Source organism: Aquarana catesbeiana, linkage group LG08 (genome assembly GCF_042186555.1).
Source record: "Aquarana catesbeiana isolate 2022-GZ linkage group LG08, ASM4218655v1, whole genome shotgun sequence".
Taxonomy (NCBI): Eukaryota; Metazoa; Chordata; class Amphibia; order Anura; family Ranidae; genus Aquarana; species Aquarana catesbeiana.
In genome coordinates this window covers 28,257,794-28,276,364 of record NC_133331.1, presented here as the reverse complement: position 1 = coordinate 28,276,364, position 18,571 = coordinate 28,257,794, and the positions used below count along the sequence as shown (strand labels likewise).

General features: G+C 44.6%; 1 protein-coding gene across 1 annotated transcript in view; it reads right to left on the bottom strand.

The window, feature by feature from the left end:
• Positions 1-17,801, bottom strand: part of LOC141106654 (disintegrin and metalloproteinase domain-containing protein 9-like) — a 125,065-nt gene extending 107,264 nt beyond the window's left edge. Inside the window, exons 1-2 of the mRNA XM_073597598.1 lie at positions 17,771-17,801; positions 13,482-13,573 (exon numbers count right to left, since the gene is read on the bottom strand). Of these exons, the coding sequence (XP_073453699.1) occupies positions 13,482-13,573; positions 17,771-17,801 (123 nt within the window). The remainder of the gene's footprint in view (positions 1-13,481; positions 13,574-17,770) is intronic.
• Positions 17,802-18,571: the final 770 nt, after the last annotated feature.

Sequence of the window (18,571 nt, the reverse complement as noted above, 5' to 3'; positions counted from 1 at the left end):
TGGAAGGGGTGAGAAAGGGAGGGGGGGGGAAGGTTATAGATAGACGCGAGCGCGATGGATCCGGCCAAGGTTCTATCCCGTAGCCGCTACCTAGTCAAGGGGTTCTCAAGAATTTAGTAAGGTTTGTCCTTCATCTGAGAAAATATATATGTTCCAGGATAACCAGTTTCTTGAATGTTTGTCTTGTTTGTGTTGGGCAGTCTGTATTAGGTCTTCCATCTTTTTGATTTCTTCAACTCTACGTAGCCACATTCCCACCGTAGGGGGTGTACTCTGTTTCCACAATGCTGGAATACAGGACTTCGCTGCATTGAGCAGATGTCTGACCACTGACTTTTTATATGATTAAAATGGGGCTGAGGTGGCATGTAACAGAAAAACGGCTGGATCTCTTTGCGTTATGTGATTCGTGAATTTTTTAACAATTGTCTCTACTGCTACCCAAAACTGCTGTACTAGTGAACAGGTCCAAAAAATGTGTAGGAGCGTCCCCTCCTCAGAACCGCACCTCCAGCATCTATCAGAAGTGCCAGGGAAAAATTTGTGTAATAATTGAGGTGTGTAATACCATCTAGTCAGAATTTTGTAATTTGTCTCCTGAATTTTTGTACAAATGGATGATTTCAGTGTAAGTTGAAGTATGTTTTGTGTTTGTGCTGCTGTAAAATTACATTTTAGATCCTGTTCCCATTTTCGTAAAAATAACAAGTCTGGTTGTTCAGTCGGTGTGTTGAGTAGCGAGTATGTCTTGGAGAGCACCTGAGGCAGAGTGCCCTCCCCTCTACAGTATTCTTCTAGCGTCGTCATATCGCGCTTATATCGCATCGGTTCTGGTATTGAGTAAAGGAAATGGTGTAGCCGAATCGCTTTCCAAAATGACAATTGAAAACCCCCGTTATCATTCGTCAGAGACTGAATTGAGGTCCAGTGGTCGTCTTCCACATAATGTGATGCACAGTCTTTACCTGCCTCCCAGAGCGTCTCATAGTTTGAATAGTCTAGCCCTGGTTCGAACGCTGGATTCCCCAGAATAGGGAATAAGGGGGATCGTTTGGAGGTCAATGAAGTGTTTTTAAGTATATTTAACCCTACTGACAGCGTGGCACCAATGGTCGGGTGTGAAGTCATGTCCCTAGGTAATTTATCGTAGCACCAGATAGCCCCCTTCAAGAGTATATTAACCTGATGGTTCTCTACTTGGATCCATAGTTTGGTTTTGTCGTGTCTGTTCCAGTCAATGATCCTCCCTAGGTGCACAGCTTGATAATAGTGCTTTGAGTCCGGGAAGGCGAGACCTCCATAATGTTTCGGTAGAGTCAAATAGCATCTTTTTAGTCTAGGCTTAGAGTGTGACCACACAAATTTTATAAATAGGGAATGTATTTGTTTAAAATAGTTACCGGGGATTCTTATAGGTAAGGCTTGAAATAGGTATAGAAATTTTGGGATAATGCACATCTTGATTAGATTGCATCTCCCAAACCATGAGTGAAGACCTTTGCCCCACTCTGCGAGTAACTCTTTAACTGTGCTCAGGATTGGAGGGAAGTTCAGTTCAAATGTGCGTTTCAGATCCCTGGGTATGTTAGTGCCCAGGTACTTGAAGTGACTGTCTGACCACTTGAAATTGAATTTGGACTTCAGAGAGGAAAGTTGTTCCATCGGCATATTGATTCCCATTGCTGCTGATTTGTCAAAATTAATCTTTAGGTTGGACATGTTCCCGTATCTCTGAAATTCTTTAATTAAATTTGGGAGGGAGATAATCGGATTGGTTAAGGAAAATAGAAGATCATCCGCGTATGCGGAAATCTTGTATTGTCTGTGCCCTATGGAAATCCCAAAGATATCTGGGTTCCTGCGTATCGTGTTTAGAAAGGGTTCGAGTACCAGGGCAAAAAGAAGGGGTGACAGCGGGCATCCTTGTCTGGTACCATTAGAGATATTAAAAGGAGCAGACAGGATTCCATTAGCCTTGACCCTAGCCGTAGGTAACGAGTAAACATTAGAGATCCATTGCAACATGTGGTTACCTAATCCGATATGCTTGAGGACTGCTGTCATAAATTCCCAGCTCACCCGATCAAATGCTTTCTCAGCATCTGTGCTGAGAAAGGTACAAGGCGCTTTAGATACATTAGCTCTATGGATCAAATTAAGGACTTTTGTGGTGTTGTCCCTAGCTTCACGCGTAGGGACAAAACCCACCTGGTCTAAGTGTATCAGGTTAGTCATATGTTGGGATAATCTATTTGCCAAGATTTTGGTGAGGAGTTTAAGATCTATATTTAGAAGAGATATGGGCCTGTAGCTACCACAGGCCGCGGGATCTTTCCCTTCCTTAGGTATAAGGGATATGTGCATGCTTAATGTGTCTCTCTGCAAGTGGCCCCCTTCCGTAAGCTTGTTAAATAGTTTCAACATACGTGGGCCTAGAATCGGCAGCAGAGTCTGGTAGTACTGCAGAGTCAAGCCGTCCGGACCCGGAGCTTTACCTGGTTTCATGTTTTTAATTGCGCCTTGTAGTTCTACCATTGTGATGGGTTCTTCTAGGGCAGCTGCATCTTCTGCTGATAGTTTGGGGGTATTAGCTAGAGAAAGATATTCCCTTATTGCGGTGTCAGTGACTCCTGACTTCGGGAGGTTATATAAGGAGGAGTAAAAATTTTTAAATTCATCTGCTATTTGCGTGGGTGTCGCCCTTTTTTGCCCTGATGGGGATATGATTTGTGGTATATATGCGCGTAACCTCTGTTGTCTAACTGCCCTTGCAAGAATTTTCCCACATTTATTCCCCGATTCATAGGTGAGTTTTCTACACGCTTGTAAAGCTGCTTTCGCTTGGTAATGTAATATATCTACCGTCTGTCTGCGTAATGTAAGGAGTTCTGTTTCTATGGATGTGGTCGGGTTTTGTTTATGTGTTTTTTCTAAATCGTGGGTTTTCTGTAATAGAATTAATAACTGTTTCTCCCGTTCCCTTTTGATATGTGCACCATGTTTAATCAGGATTCCTCTGATCACAGACTTATGGGCTTCCCAGAGTATCCCAGGGTCACAATTGCCAATATCATTCGTCTGAAAATAAAATTTAAGTTCTATTGTGACATCAGCTAACACTGTGGGGTCCTGAAGTAAACTTTCGTTTAGTCGCCAAAATCTTGATTTTGTCATCGCTGTTCGTGAGAGGGAATATTTCAGGGTAATAGGAGCATGGTCAGACCAGGTGATTGTGCCTATGTCAACTTTGTCTATTGCCTCCAGTTGGTTATGAGGCAAAAGAAAAAGATCGATGCGGGAATATGATTTGTGTGATGATGAGAAGAATGTATAATCCCTCTCTCCAGCGTGTAAAAGTCTCCATACGTCAATCAGTCTGGTCTCATGTAGTGTCTTGGTGATTCGTTTGTGTACACCCCTCCGGAGAGAGGACGTTCCATTTGATGTGTCTACCGATGGGCACAGAGGAACATTAAAATCGCCGCCTAGTATTAGTTGTCCTTCTGCAAAAGGTAGCAGTTCGTTCAATGTTTTGGATATGAAAATATCCTGTCTGTCATTTGGGGCGTATACAGTCGCTAGAGTCACCAGTACATCACCAATCAGTCCTTTGAGAAACACATATCTCCCCTCTGTGTCAATTCTGGTGTCTCTACAGGTCCAGGGCACATTCCCCGAGATCAGTATAGACACTCCCTTTGATTTGGCTGAGGGATTGGTAGCATGGTATGTAGTTGGGAAATATCGGCTTCTCAAACACATCGGTGCACCCGTCTTAAAGTGAGTCTCCTGGATAAACACCACATCTGCTTTAGATCTTTTAAGATCATTCAGGAGCATGCAACGCTTTTCCGGCACATTCAGCCCTTTGGTGTTTAGGGTATAGATAGTAATTTGATCCATCGCGCTCACGCCAATAAAAAAAAAAAAAAATTTTCTTTACAAAGAAAAAAAAAGGGGGGGGGGGGGAGGGGGGGGGGGCTAGTAATGAAGTAGGGAATGGAAGACTTGAAGGAGCAGGGGGAGGAAAAGGAAAAGGTAAAAAGAATAAGAGCAAAGAGAGCTCTAGAAACAAAACAAAAACAATGAAAAGGGGTGAACGATCAAACCAAAAGATCGTCCTACACGTACTAGTTGTCGTTAGGCAACTAAGTGCAATTCCTTGCAATGAAACACACTCCAGTTATCACCGGGAAGGTGTTTCGGCCTAATGGGGATGAGGTTAGACTACGACCGGGGGAGCTAATCCCGGCCCGCCCTCTCCCCTACCCTTACATATAAGATAGGCATGTAAGCATTGTAACCATCACAAACCTTATTAAATGAACAGATAAGGTAAAACACCAACCATATTCTTATTATTGGTAACTTCTTATCTATCTACATCCCTTGTATTGTCTGCCCCCAATCTTATCCTTCATTGCTATTGCCATATAACTGAGCAAATTCCAACTGGCCCTTCTTACAACAATCTAATTAGTGTTTCCCTCCTCCCTCCATACCGACCCCTCTTACTCAAAACATAAATGTTCTGTTTTCCCTCTCCCCCCTCCCCAGTTGACCTTCCTCCCGCAATACTGATATGCAATCGTGGCTTACAGTGATCCCTAAGTTTTCAAATTCCTGAGAAAAAGTTCCCTGCGGTAATACACAGACATATTTAAAGTGTGCGTAACTTAGTGCAAGATAGTTCCAAGAGAGAAAACACACTGGTGTGGAACCAGGATAGAACATTTCCGGCACAGGGAGCAGTGACATATTGATACACAATATTCCCAATACTGATTGTCCATTGCGTAGCGTGGAGACAGGGTTGGGAGAAATTAACTCCTGCCGTCCGTATGGCACAGGCAGAGTCACCATCAAAACCCCTTCATCAATAGAAAGTTCCTTATTCCAGGGACTACCATTAGGGGGTGCAGTGTTAACCTGACTCAATTCCAGGACTCCTTCTCCAACTTCCCTGGTCACAACAGTAACCATATCCTGTCCCAAGTAGCCAGATTAGTGGGGGGGGGGGGGGGATGGCTCATATCTGCAACTCTGAGGGGAGGACAGTCGGTTCTTTTGGTATGTTGTTAGGGGAGTTCAGACTACACAGCCTTAAGAATGGGGCCTTAAGCGGTGAACAGTAAAATATGAAAAATAAGAAAAATAAGAAATCCAAACAAACGTGGATAAAAAGGCAAAAGTCAAAGCATCTGGGGCAACATACATATTCTCACCACAACAGACGACTCTAGGTTTCTCTGTCTTCTGCTGGAGACGTGATCCTTGATCTGCGTTGAGTGCGTTGTGGTCTTGGTGAGCCTGGCCTTCTCAGATTTGGACCTCCTGGGCGGTTAGCAAATCTTGGGATCAGTTGAAGCCAGTATGGAACCATTACTGGATCGGTTTCTAGAAAATCAAACAGTGTAGGAAGTTCCGCATAGGATCGTAAGGTGAAAAATTGTGATCTCTTCTTGAAAGTCACCGATATGGGGTATCCCCAGCGATACGTGACGCCCGCGTGTTGGGCCAACTCAAGCACTGGCTTCAACATCGCTCTGCGCTGCAGGGTGGCTCTGGAAAGATCAGGCATGATCCGGATAGATGCACCGTCAAATTCCACATCTCTCATCTCCCATGCTTTCCGCAGGATGATCTCTTTATGGGTGTACTGGTGTACTCTGCAGATCACATCTCTTGGGCGGTTCGGATCCGTTGATTTCGGCCCCAGCGCCCTGTGAATCCGGTCAAAGCACATCGTCGCAGGAAAGTCCGCTCTTGCTATGTCTCTGAAGATGGCTATAGCAGTAGCTGTGAGATCCTCTGTACCCGTGGCTTCGGGTAGGCCCCTTATACGCAGGTTGTTCCTCCTGCTGCGATCTTCAATTTCTTCTAGGTGAAGTTGCTGGTTCAATAGTGATTTTGTTTGATTTGCTTGGATATCTTCCACTTGCTTTAGGCGCTGTGTAAGTTCCGTTACTGTGGCTTCTCCTGCACCCATGCGATCTGAGAGTGCTGTGATGTCGGTGCGCACTGCTGCTATGTCTCTGCGGTGTGAGGCTTCCAGCCTGCTGGCTAGAGATTCAAAGTCTGCTCTGGTAGGTATTGCTCTCAACAGTGCTCTCAGCTCCTCATCCGCGTGCAGGGTCAGGGGTGTATTATGTGAGACCTGTGTGTCTTGGATGACATCCCTGAGCAGCAGAGGGGTAGAGATGTCTCCATCCGATGTACAGGGTGCCATGGACGGTGTTGGTGAGCAGTGCTGTGAGGTACTCATAAGCTCTGTTGTCCGGAGCAACAGAGGTGTAGTAATGTCTCTATCAGATGCACCGGGGGCCATGGGCTGCGTCAGTGAGCAGTGCTGTGGGGTACTCACATGTTCGTTCGTCTGCATGGCGGCCGCCATCTTTGAAGCGGGGGATGGGTCACTGGGGTCCGAAAGATATTGTCTGATGGCTCCGTTCTGCTGTGTTTTTGGCGGTGGTCTTTTATGTTGTCGGTTGCTATTTCCTCTGCGTCTTCCAGCAGAGTACATGCCGCTGATTAAATGCTGGTATGGCTGGTTTAAGGGCAGGAAAGGCCGGGGCGGACCGGGAGCCGCTCAGAAGCATGTCTTCACACAGCCATGTCCAGACCACGCCCCCGAAAGGTCTTTTATAAACATGATGGGGTCATTGATCAGTAGCCCTGTGGACTTGTATAGTATTTGTGGGGGGGTGATTGTTAGGGCAAGTGGATCCTGGTGCTCCGTGAAAGGATGGCCAGCCGGGTATCATAGGACAGTCAACAAACACTTGTAGTCTCCCCCCCTCACAGTGACAGGCAGGCAGAGGCCAGGTATGATGGGTGGTATATCAGGGGTGCCAGTGTGCAGAAGGCCCTGAGCAGTGTGGCAAATGCAGCAGCCAGTGGGGCACACTAAGCTATCCAATACCTTGGGTCAGTCAGGCAGTCTCTGGTAATGTCTCAGGCCCTGGCAGGGACCAGGGTGTTTGCCCAGGCAGGTGAGGAAAGGGGGCCTGTAAATAGCTGTGGGCCTGACCGGTCCCGATGACCTCCGGTGGGGATGCGGCCTCAGGAAAGAGCGGGGATCCACAGGCCTCACTAGGCCGCACTAGGCCGGACCAGGCCGCGGCCGCCACGAGCGTCCCAGGAGCCCAGCAGAGCCACCGGACCGTGCCTGATGCACAGGGGGATAGTCTGTGTGTGTGGATGAGGGTCCCCTTACCTCCGGATCCGTCCGGATTGCGATCCCTCTGGGAGGCCCTGGGCCGGCAAGATGTCGGCGGCCGCGGGAGTCCGGAGGCCTCTTGTAGGCCAGATTTCTCTGAAATATCCCCGGATAGTATAGCAGGGAGTCCCGGTGACTAGCCTGGCGGCTTTTTGTTGAGTTTTTTGGGGTGTAAATACACGGATGCCGGTGGATTAGCCAGCAGGGCTCTGGAGCTCTCCACCAAGACGTCCGTCGCCGCTCGCATCCGGACACGCCCCCATGAGAGGCATTTTTATGTCTTCCCGAGTACCCCTACCCAACGAACCCCCCCAAAAAAGATGTTGTGTCTGCAGCAAACGCGGATATAGGCGTGACACCCGCTATTATTGTCCCTCCTGTCCTGACAATCCTGGTCTTTGCATTGGTGAATGTTTTGAACGCTACCATTCACTAGTTGAGTATTAGCGTAGGGTACAGCATTGCACAGACTAGGACACACTTTCACAGGGTCTCCCAAGATGCCATCGCATTTTGAGTGACCCGAACCTGGAACCGGTTACAGTTATAAAAGTTACAGTTACAAAAAAAGTGTAAAAAAAAAAAAAAAACACAAACAAAAATATAAAATAAAAAATAATAGTTGTCGTTTTATTGTTCTCTCTCTATTCTCTCTCTCTCTATTCTCTCTATTGTTCTGCTCTTTTTTACTGTATTCTATTCTGCAATGTTTTATTGTTATTATGTTTTATCATGTTTGCTTTTCAGGTATGCAATTTTTTATACTTTACCGTTTACTGTGCTTTATCGTTAACCATTTTTTTGTCTTCAGGTACGCCATTCACGACTTTGAGTGGTTATACCAGAATGATGCTTGCAGGTTTAGGTATCATCTTGGTATCATTCTTTTCAGCCAGCGGTCGGCTTTCATGTAAAAGCAATCCTAGCGGCTAATTAGCCTCTAGACTGCTTTTACAAGCAGTGGGGGAGAATGCCCCCCCACCGTCTTCCGTGTTTTTCTCTGGCTCTCCTGTCTCAATAGGGAACCTGAGAATGCAGCCGGTGATTCAGCCAGCTGACCATAGAGCTGATCAGAGACCAGAGTGGCTCCAAACATCTCTATGGCCTAAGAAACCGGAAGCTACGAGCATTTTATGACTTAGATTTCGCCGGATGTAAATAGCGCCATTGGGAAATTGGGGAAGCATTTTATCACACCGATCTTGGTGTGGTCAGATGCTTTGAGGGCAGAGGAGAAATTTAGGGTCTAATAGACCCCAATTTTTTCAAAAAAGAGTACCTGTCACAACCTATTGCTATCATAGGGGATATTTACATTCCCTGAGATAACAATAAAAATGATTAAAAAAAAAAAAATGAAAGGAACAGTTTTAAAATAAGATAAAAAAGCAAAAAAATAATAAAGAAAAAATAAAAAAAAAGCACCCCTGTCCCCCCTGCTCTCGCGCTAAGGCGAACGCAAGCGTCGGTCTGGCGTCAAATGTAAACAGCAATTGCACCATGCATGTGAGGTATCACCGCGACGGTCAGATCGAGGGCAGTAATTTTAGCAGTAGACCTCCTCTGTAAATCTAAAGTGGTAACCTGTAAAGGCTTTTAAAGGCTTTTAAAAATGTATTTATTTTGTTGCCACTGCACGTTTGTGCGCAATTGTAAAGCATGTCATGTTTGGTATCCATGTACTCGGCCTAAGATCATCTTTTTTATTTCATCAAACATTTGGGCAATATAGTGTGTTTTAGTGCATTAAAATGTAAAAAAGTGTGTTTTTTCCCCAAAAAATGCGTTTGAAAAATCGCTGCGCAAATACTGTGTGAAAAAAAAAAATTAAACACCCACCATTTTAATCTGTACGGCATTTGCTTTCAAAAAATATATAATGTGTGGGGGTTCAAAGTAATTTTCTTGCAAAAAAAAATAATTTTTTCATGTAATCAAAAAGTGTCAGAAAGGGCTTTGTCTTCAAGTGGTTAGAAGAGTGGGTGATGTGTGACATAAGCTTCTAAATGTTGTGTATAAAATGCCAGGACAGTTCAAACCCCCCCCAAATGACCCCATTTTGGAAAGTAGACACCCCAAGCTATTTGCTGAGAGGCATGTCGAGTCCATGGAATATTTTATATTGTGACACAAGTTGCGGGAAAGAGACAAATTTTTTTTTTTTTTTTTGCACAAAGTTGTCACTAAATTATATATTGCTCAAACATGCCATGGGAATATGTGAAATTACACCCCAAAATACATTCTGTTGCTTCTCCTGAGTACGGGGATACCACATGTGTGAGACTTTTTGGGAGCCTAGCCGCGTATGGGACCCCGAAAACCAAGCACCGCCTTCAGGCTTTCTAAGGGCGTAAATTTTTTATTTCACTCTTCACTGCCTATCACAGTCTCGGAGGCCATGGAATGCCCAGGTGGCACAAAACCCCCCCAAATGACCCCATTTTGGAAAGTAGACACCCAAAGCTATTTGCTGAGCGGTATAGTGAGTATTTTGCAGACCTCACTTTTTGTCACAAAGTTTTGAAAATTAAAAAAAGAAAAAAAAAATTTTTTTTTTTGTCTTTCTTCATTTTCAAAAACAAATGAGAGCTGCAAAATACTCACCATGCCTCTCAGCAAATAGCTTGGGGTGTCTACTTTCCAAAATGGGGTCATTTGGGGGGGGTTTGTGCCACCTGGGCATTCCATGACCTCCGAAACTGTGATAGGCAGTGAAGAGTGAAATCAAAAATGTACACCCTTAGAAATCCTGAAGGCGGTGATTGGTTTTCGGGGTCCCGTACGCGGCTAGGCTCCTAAAAAGTCCCACACATGTGGTATCCCCGTACTCAAGAGAAGCAGCAGAATGTATTTTGGGGTGCAATTCCACATATGCCCATGACCTGTGTGAGCAATATATCATTTAGTGACAACTTTGTGCAAAAAATAAATAAATAAATAAATAAATTGACACTTTCCCGCAACTTGTGTCAAAATATAAAATATTCCATGGACTCAACATGCCTCTCAGCAAATAGCTTGGGGTGTCTACTTTCCAAAATGGGGTCATTTGGGGGGGTTTGTGCCATCTGGGCATTTTATGGCCTTCAAAACTGTGATAGGTAGTGAGGAGTAAAATCAAAAATGTACGCCCTTAGAAATCCTGAAGGCAGTGATTGGTTTTCGGGGCCCCGTATGCGGCTAGGCTCCCAAAAAGTCCCACACATGTGGTATCCCCATACTCAGGAGAAGCAGCTAAATGTATTTTGGGGTGCAATTCCACATATGCCCATGGCCTGTGTGAGCAATATATCATTTAGTGACAACTTTTTGTAATTTTGTTTTTTTTTTTTTTTCATTATTCAATCACTTGGGACAAAAAAAATGAATATTCAATGGGCTCAACATGCCTCTCAGCAATTTCCTTGGGGTGTCTACTTTCCAAAATGGGGTCATTTGTGGGGGTTTTGTACTGCCCTGCCATTTTAGCACCTCAAGAAACGACATAGGCAGTCATAAATTAAAGGCTGTGTAAATTCCAGAAAATGTACCCTAGTTTGTAGGTGCTATAACTTTTGCGCAAACCAATAAATATACACTTATTGACATTTTTTTTACCAAAGACATGTGGCCAAATACATTTTGGCCTAAATGTATGACTAAAATTGAGTTTATTGGATTTTTTTTAGAACAAAAAGTAGAAAATATCATTTTTTTTCAAAATTTTTGGTCTTTTTCCGTGTATAGCGCAAAAAATAAAAACGGCAGAGGTGATCAAATACCATAAAAAGAAAGCTCTATTTGTGGGAAGAAAAGGACGCAAATTTTGTTTGGTTACAGCATTGCATGACCGTGCAATTAGCAGTTAAAGCGACGCAGTGCCAAATTGTAAAAAGTGCTCTGGTCAGGAAGGGGGTAAATCCTTCCGGGGATGAAGTGGTTAAGTAGCTTAACCACTTGCCTACAGGGCATTTACACCCCCTTCCTGCCCAGGCCATTTTTCAGCTTTCAGCGCTGTCGCAATTTGAATGACAATTGCGCGGTCATGCTACACCGTACCCAAACAAATTTTTGTATACTTTTCTTCACACAAATAGAGCTTTCTTTTGGTGATATTCAATCACTGCTGGGTTTTTTATTAAAAAAAAAAAAGACCAAACATTTTTAAAAAAACATTTTTTTTACTTAGAGCCGGTTCACACGGGGGCGACTTGTCAGGCGACCTAGCCGCCTGACAAGTCGCCTCCCGTTCTGTACAATGGAACCGTTCTAATCGGAGCGACGCAAGTCGCTCCGACTTAGAAAAAGGTTCCTGTACTACTTTGGGGGCGACTTGCATAGACTTCTATGCAGAAGTCGTTTTGCAAGTCGCCTCGGAAGTAGTTTGCAGGTCGCCTCGCTGAGGCGACCTGCAAGTCGAGCCGCCCCTGTGTGAACCGGGGCTTTCTGTAGTTTCTGTCAGTAAATTTTGTAACAAAATAAATTTTCTCCTTCATTGGTGTACGCTGATAAGGCGGCACTGATGGGCACTGATAAGCTGAACTGATGGGCACTGATGAGGCAGCACTTATGGGCACTGATTAGGTGGCACTGATGAGGAGGCACTAATATGCCGCACTTATGGGCACTGACAGGTGGCACTGATGGGCACTAATAAGCGGCACTGGTGGGCACTGTTAGGCGGCACTGGTGGGCACTGTTAAGCGGCACTGGTGGGCACTGATAGGCGGCACGGATGAGCATTGATGGGTGGCAATGATGGGCGACACTGGTGGGCATTGATTGACAGCAGTGATTGGCATTGATGGGCAGCACTGATAGGCGGCACCGATAGCCAGCACTGACTGGCATTGCTAATGGGCACTGATTGGTGGCACTTGTGGGCAGTGGTGGGGACTGATTGCTGCCACTGGTGGGCACTGATTGCTGGCACTGGTGGGCACTGATTGGTGACACTGTTGGCACTATATTGTAATCAAGCCCGCTTGTCTGCTTCCATCTATTACTGGCTGTCAGGTCGTAGCACCCCCCATCCCTTCCTTGTCTTTAACCGGTTCCCGACCGGCTCATGTCTTTTTACGGGGGCAGAATGGCACCCCTGCACGAAACCTTGTACGGGGTTCCCTTTATGAGCCACCAGAGGCATGCGCGCGTGCCTGCTGCACAGCGGGGGACCCGATGCAGTCACGATTGCTGTCGGCCACGCGCGATCGCATGCATGAGAGCCAGTACGGGGATTTGTGTGTGTAAACACAAAAATCCCTGTTCTGTCAGAGGATAGGAGACATGTCCTTTGTTCCTACTAAGTAGGAACAACGATATGTCTCCTCCCCTAGTCAGTCCTATCCCCATACAGTTAGAACACACCCAGGGAACACACATTTAACCCCTTGATCGCCCCCTAGTGTTAACCCCTTCCATGCCAGTGACATTTACACAGTAATCAGTGCATATTTATAGCACTGATTGTTGTATAAATGTGAATGGCCCAAAAAATGTGTCAAATGTGTCTGATCTGTCCGCCGTAATGTTGCAGCATCGCTAAAAATTGCAGATCACCGCCATTACTAGCAATAAATAAATAAATAATAAAAATGCCATAAAAATGCAATACATCTATTTTGTAGACGCTATAACTTTTGCGCAAACCAATTAATATACGCTTATTGCGATTTTTTTTTACCAAAAATATGTAGAAAAATACATATCGGCCTAAACTGATGAAGAAATGTATTTTTTTTTTTTTTTTTGGGGATATTTAATATAGCAAAAAGTAGAAAATATTGTTTTTTTTTCAAAATTGTCGCTCTTTTTTTGTTTATAGCACAAAAAAAAAAAAAAAACGCAGAGGTGATCAAATACCTCCAAAAGAAAGCTCTATTTGTGGGAAAAAAAGGACGCAAATTTCGTTTGGGTACAGTGTCGCACGACCGCGCAATTGTCAGTTACAGCGATGCAGTGCTAAATTGTAAAAAGTGCTCTGGTCAGGGAGGGGGTAAAATCTTCCGGGGCTGAAGTGGTTAATGCCACTTTAACTTGATAGCCGGCAGGGGTGTGAGTGGGCAAAATGCAGACAATGTGTGATCGGGGCCCCTCACATTGGGATGAGCGGCCGTGCCCGTGCATGCGCGCTGTTCTGTTAGACAAGAATAGGCTGTTTGCATGCAGGTCAAAGACACGGCCCATTCATGGAATAAGGGTATAAGCAATAATGTGAATAAGACCTTAGTAGGTAAAATAGTAAACAAGCCCAAGATGGACTTTAGTGAACTTTAATTACCGTAAAATTCTGTCCTGCATCTCTCCTCTGTCTGCCCAAGATCTGCTCTGGGAATACGATCTCCTCATTGCGAAGCCCAAATACATCACCTCCTGCGGAATTTTTACAGAAAATTTAGAATCATACATCTGAATCTGACTCTTTTAGCTGTAGGCATACAAAACTTTTGTATAATGTTTAGTAGGTATAAGAATTCATCTCCCACCTCCGGACAGATTTCAACAAACATTGACACCCTTAGAACAACTATGTGAGGGGACGGGGCCTTGCTCTCACTTAATCTCGTAAATGTACAGTGGGGATGGAAAGTATTCACACCCCCTTACGTTTTTAACTCTTTGTTATATTGCAGCCATTTGCTAAAATCATTTAAGTTCATTTTTTTCCTCATTAATGTACACACAGCACCCCATATTGACAGAAAAACACAGAATTGTTGACATTTTTGCAGATTTATTAAAAAAGAAAAACTGAAATATCACATGGCCCTAAGTATTCAGACCCTTTGCTCAGTATTTAGTAGAAGCCCCCTTTTGATCTAATACAGCCATGAGTCTTTTTGGGAAAGATGCAACAAGTTTTTCACACCTGGATTTGGGGATCCTCTGCCATTCCTCCTTGCAGATCCTCTCCAGTTCTGTCAGGTTGGATGGTAAACATTGGTGGACGGCCATTTTTAGGTCTCTCCAGAGATGCTCAATTGGGTTTAAGGCCCGGTTCACACTGATGCGAGTTCATAACGAATGCGATGCGTCAAAAGCACTTTAAATTCGCATGTCATCCCTGAAGTAATTGTTTTCAATGACGGTCGTTCACATACATGCGCTGAGATTCCTCTACGAAGGCGATGCGATGAAAAAAAGGGTCTTGTGCGAGTTTTCTTGCGTTGCGTTGCGAATTTAGTCTCTATAGACATCAATGTAAATCGTTCTGGAATCGCATTTGATGGTTCACATATGTGTGAATTCATAACCTTCAGCTCCTCCTCCCAGTACTGCCCCCTCACCTCCTCCCAGTACCCCCCCTCCTGTCTCATGTCCATATGCAAACAGATAAGATGGCCCCCAGGCGTCGGAACAGCATCGACAATGAGGAGCTCATCAGGCTTGTTTGTGACAGGCCATATATATGGGACAGCCGTATAGCTGAATATAAAAATAATGCCCAGAAGGGCAGTGGCTGGGAAGAAATATGTAAAACTTTGTATTCAGACTGGGAAGACTTCACTCCACAAGTTCGCAAACATAAACGTAAGTACATATTTATTCATCCCACTGACCACCAATGTAAGGGCATGCATCCCACTGACCACCAATGTAAGGGCATGCATCCCACTGACCACCAATGTAAGGGCATGTATCCCACTGACCACCAATGTAAGGGCATGCATCCCACTGACCACCAATGTAAGGGCATGTATCCCACTGACCACCAATGTAAGGGCATGCATCCCACTGACCACCAATGTAAGGGCATGCATCCCACTGACCACCAATGTAAGGGCATGTATCCCACTGACCACCAATGTAAGGGCATGCATCCCACTGACCACCAATGTAAGGGCATGCATCCCACTGACCACTAATGTAAGGGCATGTATCCCACTGACCACCAATGTAAGGGCATGCATCCCACTGACCACCAATGTAAGGGCATGCATCCCACTGACCACCAATGTAAGGGCATGTATCCCACTGCCCACAAATGACCAGCTGTGTAATGAGCATTGTTCCCACTCACCACCAATTAATTGTTTATGTTTTATTTGATTACAGAAGAACTCATACGTACTAGGTGGCAAAGCCTCAAGGATACACTTCAAAGACACCAGAGACTGGAGCGTGAAGCACAAAGTGGGTCTGGTGCCGCCCCAAAGCGTCCCTATTCTTTTGCGAGATACCTGGACTTTCTCAAGCCAGTTCTAGAATTAAGGAAGTAAGTTTACATACAAGAATACCTCTCTCTACCATCCCTCTCCTGTCCTCCCCCTAACCTTCGCTTTTACCGCTATCATCTTTAGTTAGAATTTCAAGTATCAACTTTTGTATTTCAGCACAGAAGCAAGTTGGGAAGAGGAGGAGGAAGAGGGAGAGGAGCATGCTGCTATTGTTGACGTAGATGAGGGAGTTTCATTCGCTTGCACAAACATAGAGGATTCATCATTTATGGAGGTAGAGGGTGACGCAATCGATGTACATGAATCATCGACTCAGGAGCAAGATAATGAGTCTACTGACATTTCTACACCTTCCAACAGAAGGAAAAAGCAAACATCTACCTCAAGCAGCAGGGCAGCAGAACAGGTGGAAGAACAAGATCAGACAAATCAATTACTCAATATGGTGTCAGGGATCACTGAACAAATGGATGTTCAGAGATGCCCTCATACAATGTTTGCCCTAAGTTTGGTGCCTCTGCTCAAAGAGGTCTTGCCAGAACATTACTTCAACATGAGGATTGCCGTGTAACATTGCATACATTCCTTCACTATGCCAAGCCAAGTTTCAGAGCCAACGCATGAGAGTACTAGTACTCAAATAATTACACCCTTTTCTGCTGCTCAAAATCCTGCACCAAACCCTTATCCTTCCAGTTTTTCTGACCACTCAAGCATATATGAGACCCCCAGATCAAAAATCCCATATCCGATTCCTCCACCAATTGCTTCCTTAATCATCCCTCTAACTTGAACCCCTGGTATAACAAGGACAATGGAATTGAGACCACGCGAATCAATTCCTCACCATTTACCACAACAAAGCAGAGTGCCACAGCTCTACAATCAAATGCCATCCATGCCAAACCGCTATACACCTTTGTCAAGACCTATGGAACAGCCCAAACAAATCAATCCTAGTCCTTATCCCTATAGAAATCAATCACTTGAAGTTAATTCAATCGAGCCTCCCACAAATGCACAATATGGGCCCCCAAGTGAACCACTGGATAGAGTGATATCCCCGCCTGTGCCTTTGAGGCAAGCAACGCCTGAGCAACAGAGTGTTACAAAATATTTGAATTTATAGATTCAAATATGTTGTAACACTCTGCCTGCAGCCTACCTGTTGAATGGCACTGCCACTTTCATGTTGTTAATCCATATTGGATTTGTTTAGGTTATGTTTTCTATTTTTTAGAGGATTTGCATCCCACCTGACCACCAATGTCAGGACTTGTACCTACGACCAAAATGTAAAGGCATGCATCCTACTGACTAGCAATCCTAATGACCACCAATGTAAGGGCATTTATTGGTGGTCATACAAGCCCTGACATTGGTGGTCTGTGGGATTGCTTGTCCGCCAATGTCAGGGCTTCTATCCCACCTCTGACCAAAATGTAAAGGTCTGTGGTGCGGTTATGCTATATGGGCCCGCCACGAGTGAACCACCAGATACAGTGATATCCCTGTTTGTACCTTTGAAGCTAGTAACACCTGAGAAACAGAGTGTAACTATTATTTTGAATTGATAGATGCCTACCTGTTAAACGGCACAGCCTCTTTCATGTTGTTAACCATATTGCATTTGTTTACGTTATGTAAAAGTTTTTTGGTCCTACCAACTTTTTCAGATCAGCGTGGATTATGCAGTGGGATATATGTACAAAAGTAGGATGAAGAGAGAGAGTACGAGAGTGAGGTGGAGGTTTAGGTGAGAGGGTCAGAGGAAGTGAGAGGGTCATGAGGAAGTGAGAGGGTCAGAGGAAGTGAGAGGGTCAGAGGAAGTGAGAGGGTCATGAGGAAGTGAGAGGGTCATGAGGAAGTGAGAGGGTCAGAGGAAGTGAGAGGGTCAGAGGAAGTGAGAGGGTCAGAGGAAGTGAGAGGGTCATGAGGAAGTGAGAGGGTCAGAGGAAGTGAGAGGGTCATGAGGAAGTGAGAGGGTCAGAGGAAGTGAGAGGGTCAGAGGAAGTGAGAGGGTCATGAGGAAGTGAGAGGGTCAGAGGAAGTGAGAGGGTCATGAGGAAGTGAGAGGGTCAGAGGAAGTGAGAGGGTCATGAGGAAGTGAGAGGGTCATGAGGAAGTGAGAGGGTCTGAGAAAGTTAGAGGGTCATACTTGAAAGAAGAGATCGAGTGAGGGGGAGAAAGAATGAAGGATGAGAGAAAGGGAAGTAGGAGACAGAGTATTATCTCTTCGTTATGTGGTTCTTTATAATGTTTGTATGATTATTTCCAAAAAATGATTCAAAAAGTATGTAATTACATGAAGATTACAAATTAAACAAATACATTTTTTTTTTGGGAAGACAACTATGGTGTGATATCTGTCTACATTGCTTCTATTGCTTACTATGGCGCGAATCATCCATCTCATGTACCATGACCGGTACAGATTACCTCCTGGAACCTATAAACCCAATTGTAAGTATATTGCTTATCACTGTGTATTTGTCTATTGAAGCACTGATTGGAGACGTCAGGGTTAGGCTACATTATACGGTTAGGGTTGCAGAAAGGGTTAAGGTTATCTGTAGTGAGGATATGGTATGTGAAGATCGATATGTACACAACACACTCTGTAAAATAATGACACATGAACAGTATCAAATTAATTTTTTTATTTTTAACTGAGAAAATTGACACCATGCAAATATGTCAAGCTCAAATATGTCAAGCTGAGTACAGCATTTTAACCGATTGCATCAAGCTGCCATGATAGCTGCCCATTTGCTGACAAAATAATCGGTGAAGTCCTGGCGCACATTTTCCCCACTGTAGTTGCCACGGGTTCTGATCCATGTTGGATCTTCGAGGCCATGCATCAAAGAGTCCTCAAATAAGTACCCATCTCGAGCACGAACAAAATTGTGCAATGCACATGCTGCTTGCACTGCACCAATGGCATGCTCCATATTAAGGCTGATCGGTGAGCGCAGGAAACGCCACTTATTGGGAAGTATGCCAAAAGCACACTCTACTACACGTCTTGCCCTTGACAGTCTGTAATTGAATACCCTCTTTGCTGTGGACAGTCCCCTGTTTGCATATGGCCGTAGAAGGCGCTCAGAAATAGGGAATGCCTCATCCCCAACAAACACATAAGGCTCCAGAGGTTGATTTGTTCCAGGAAGTGGGAGATTATCAGGAAGGT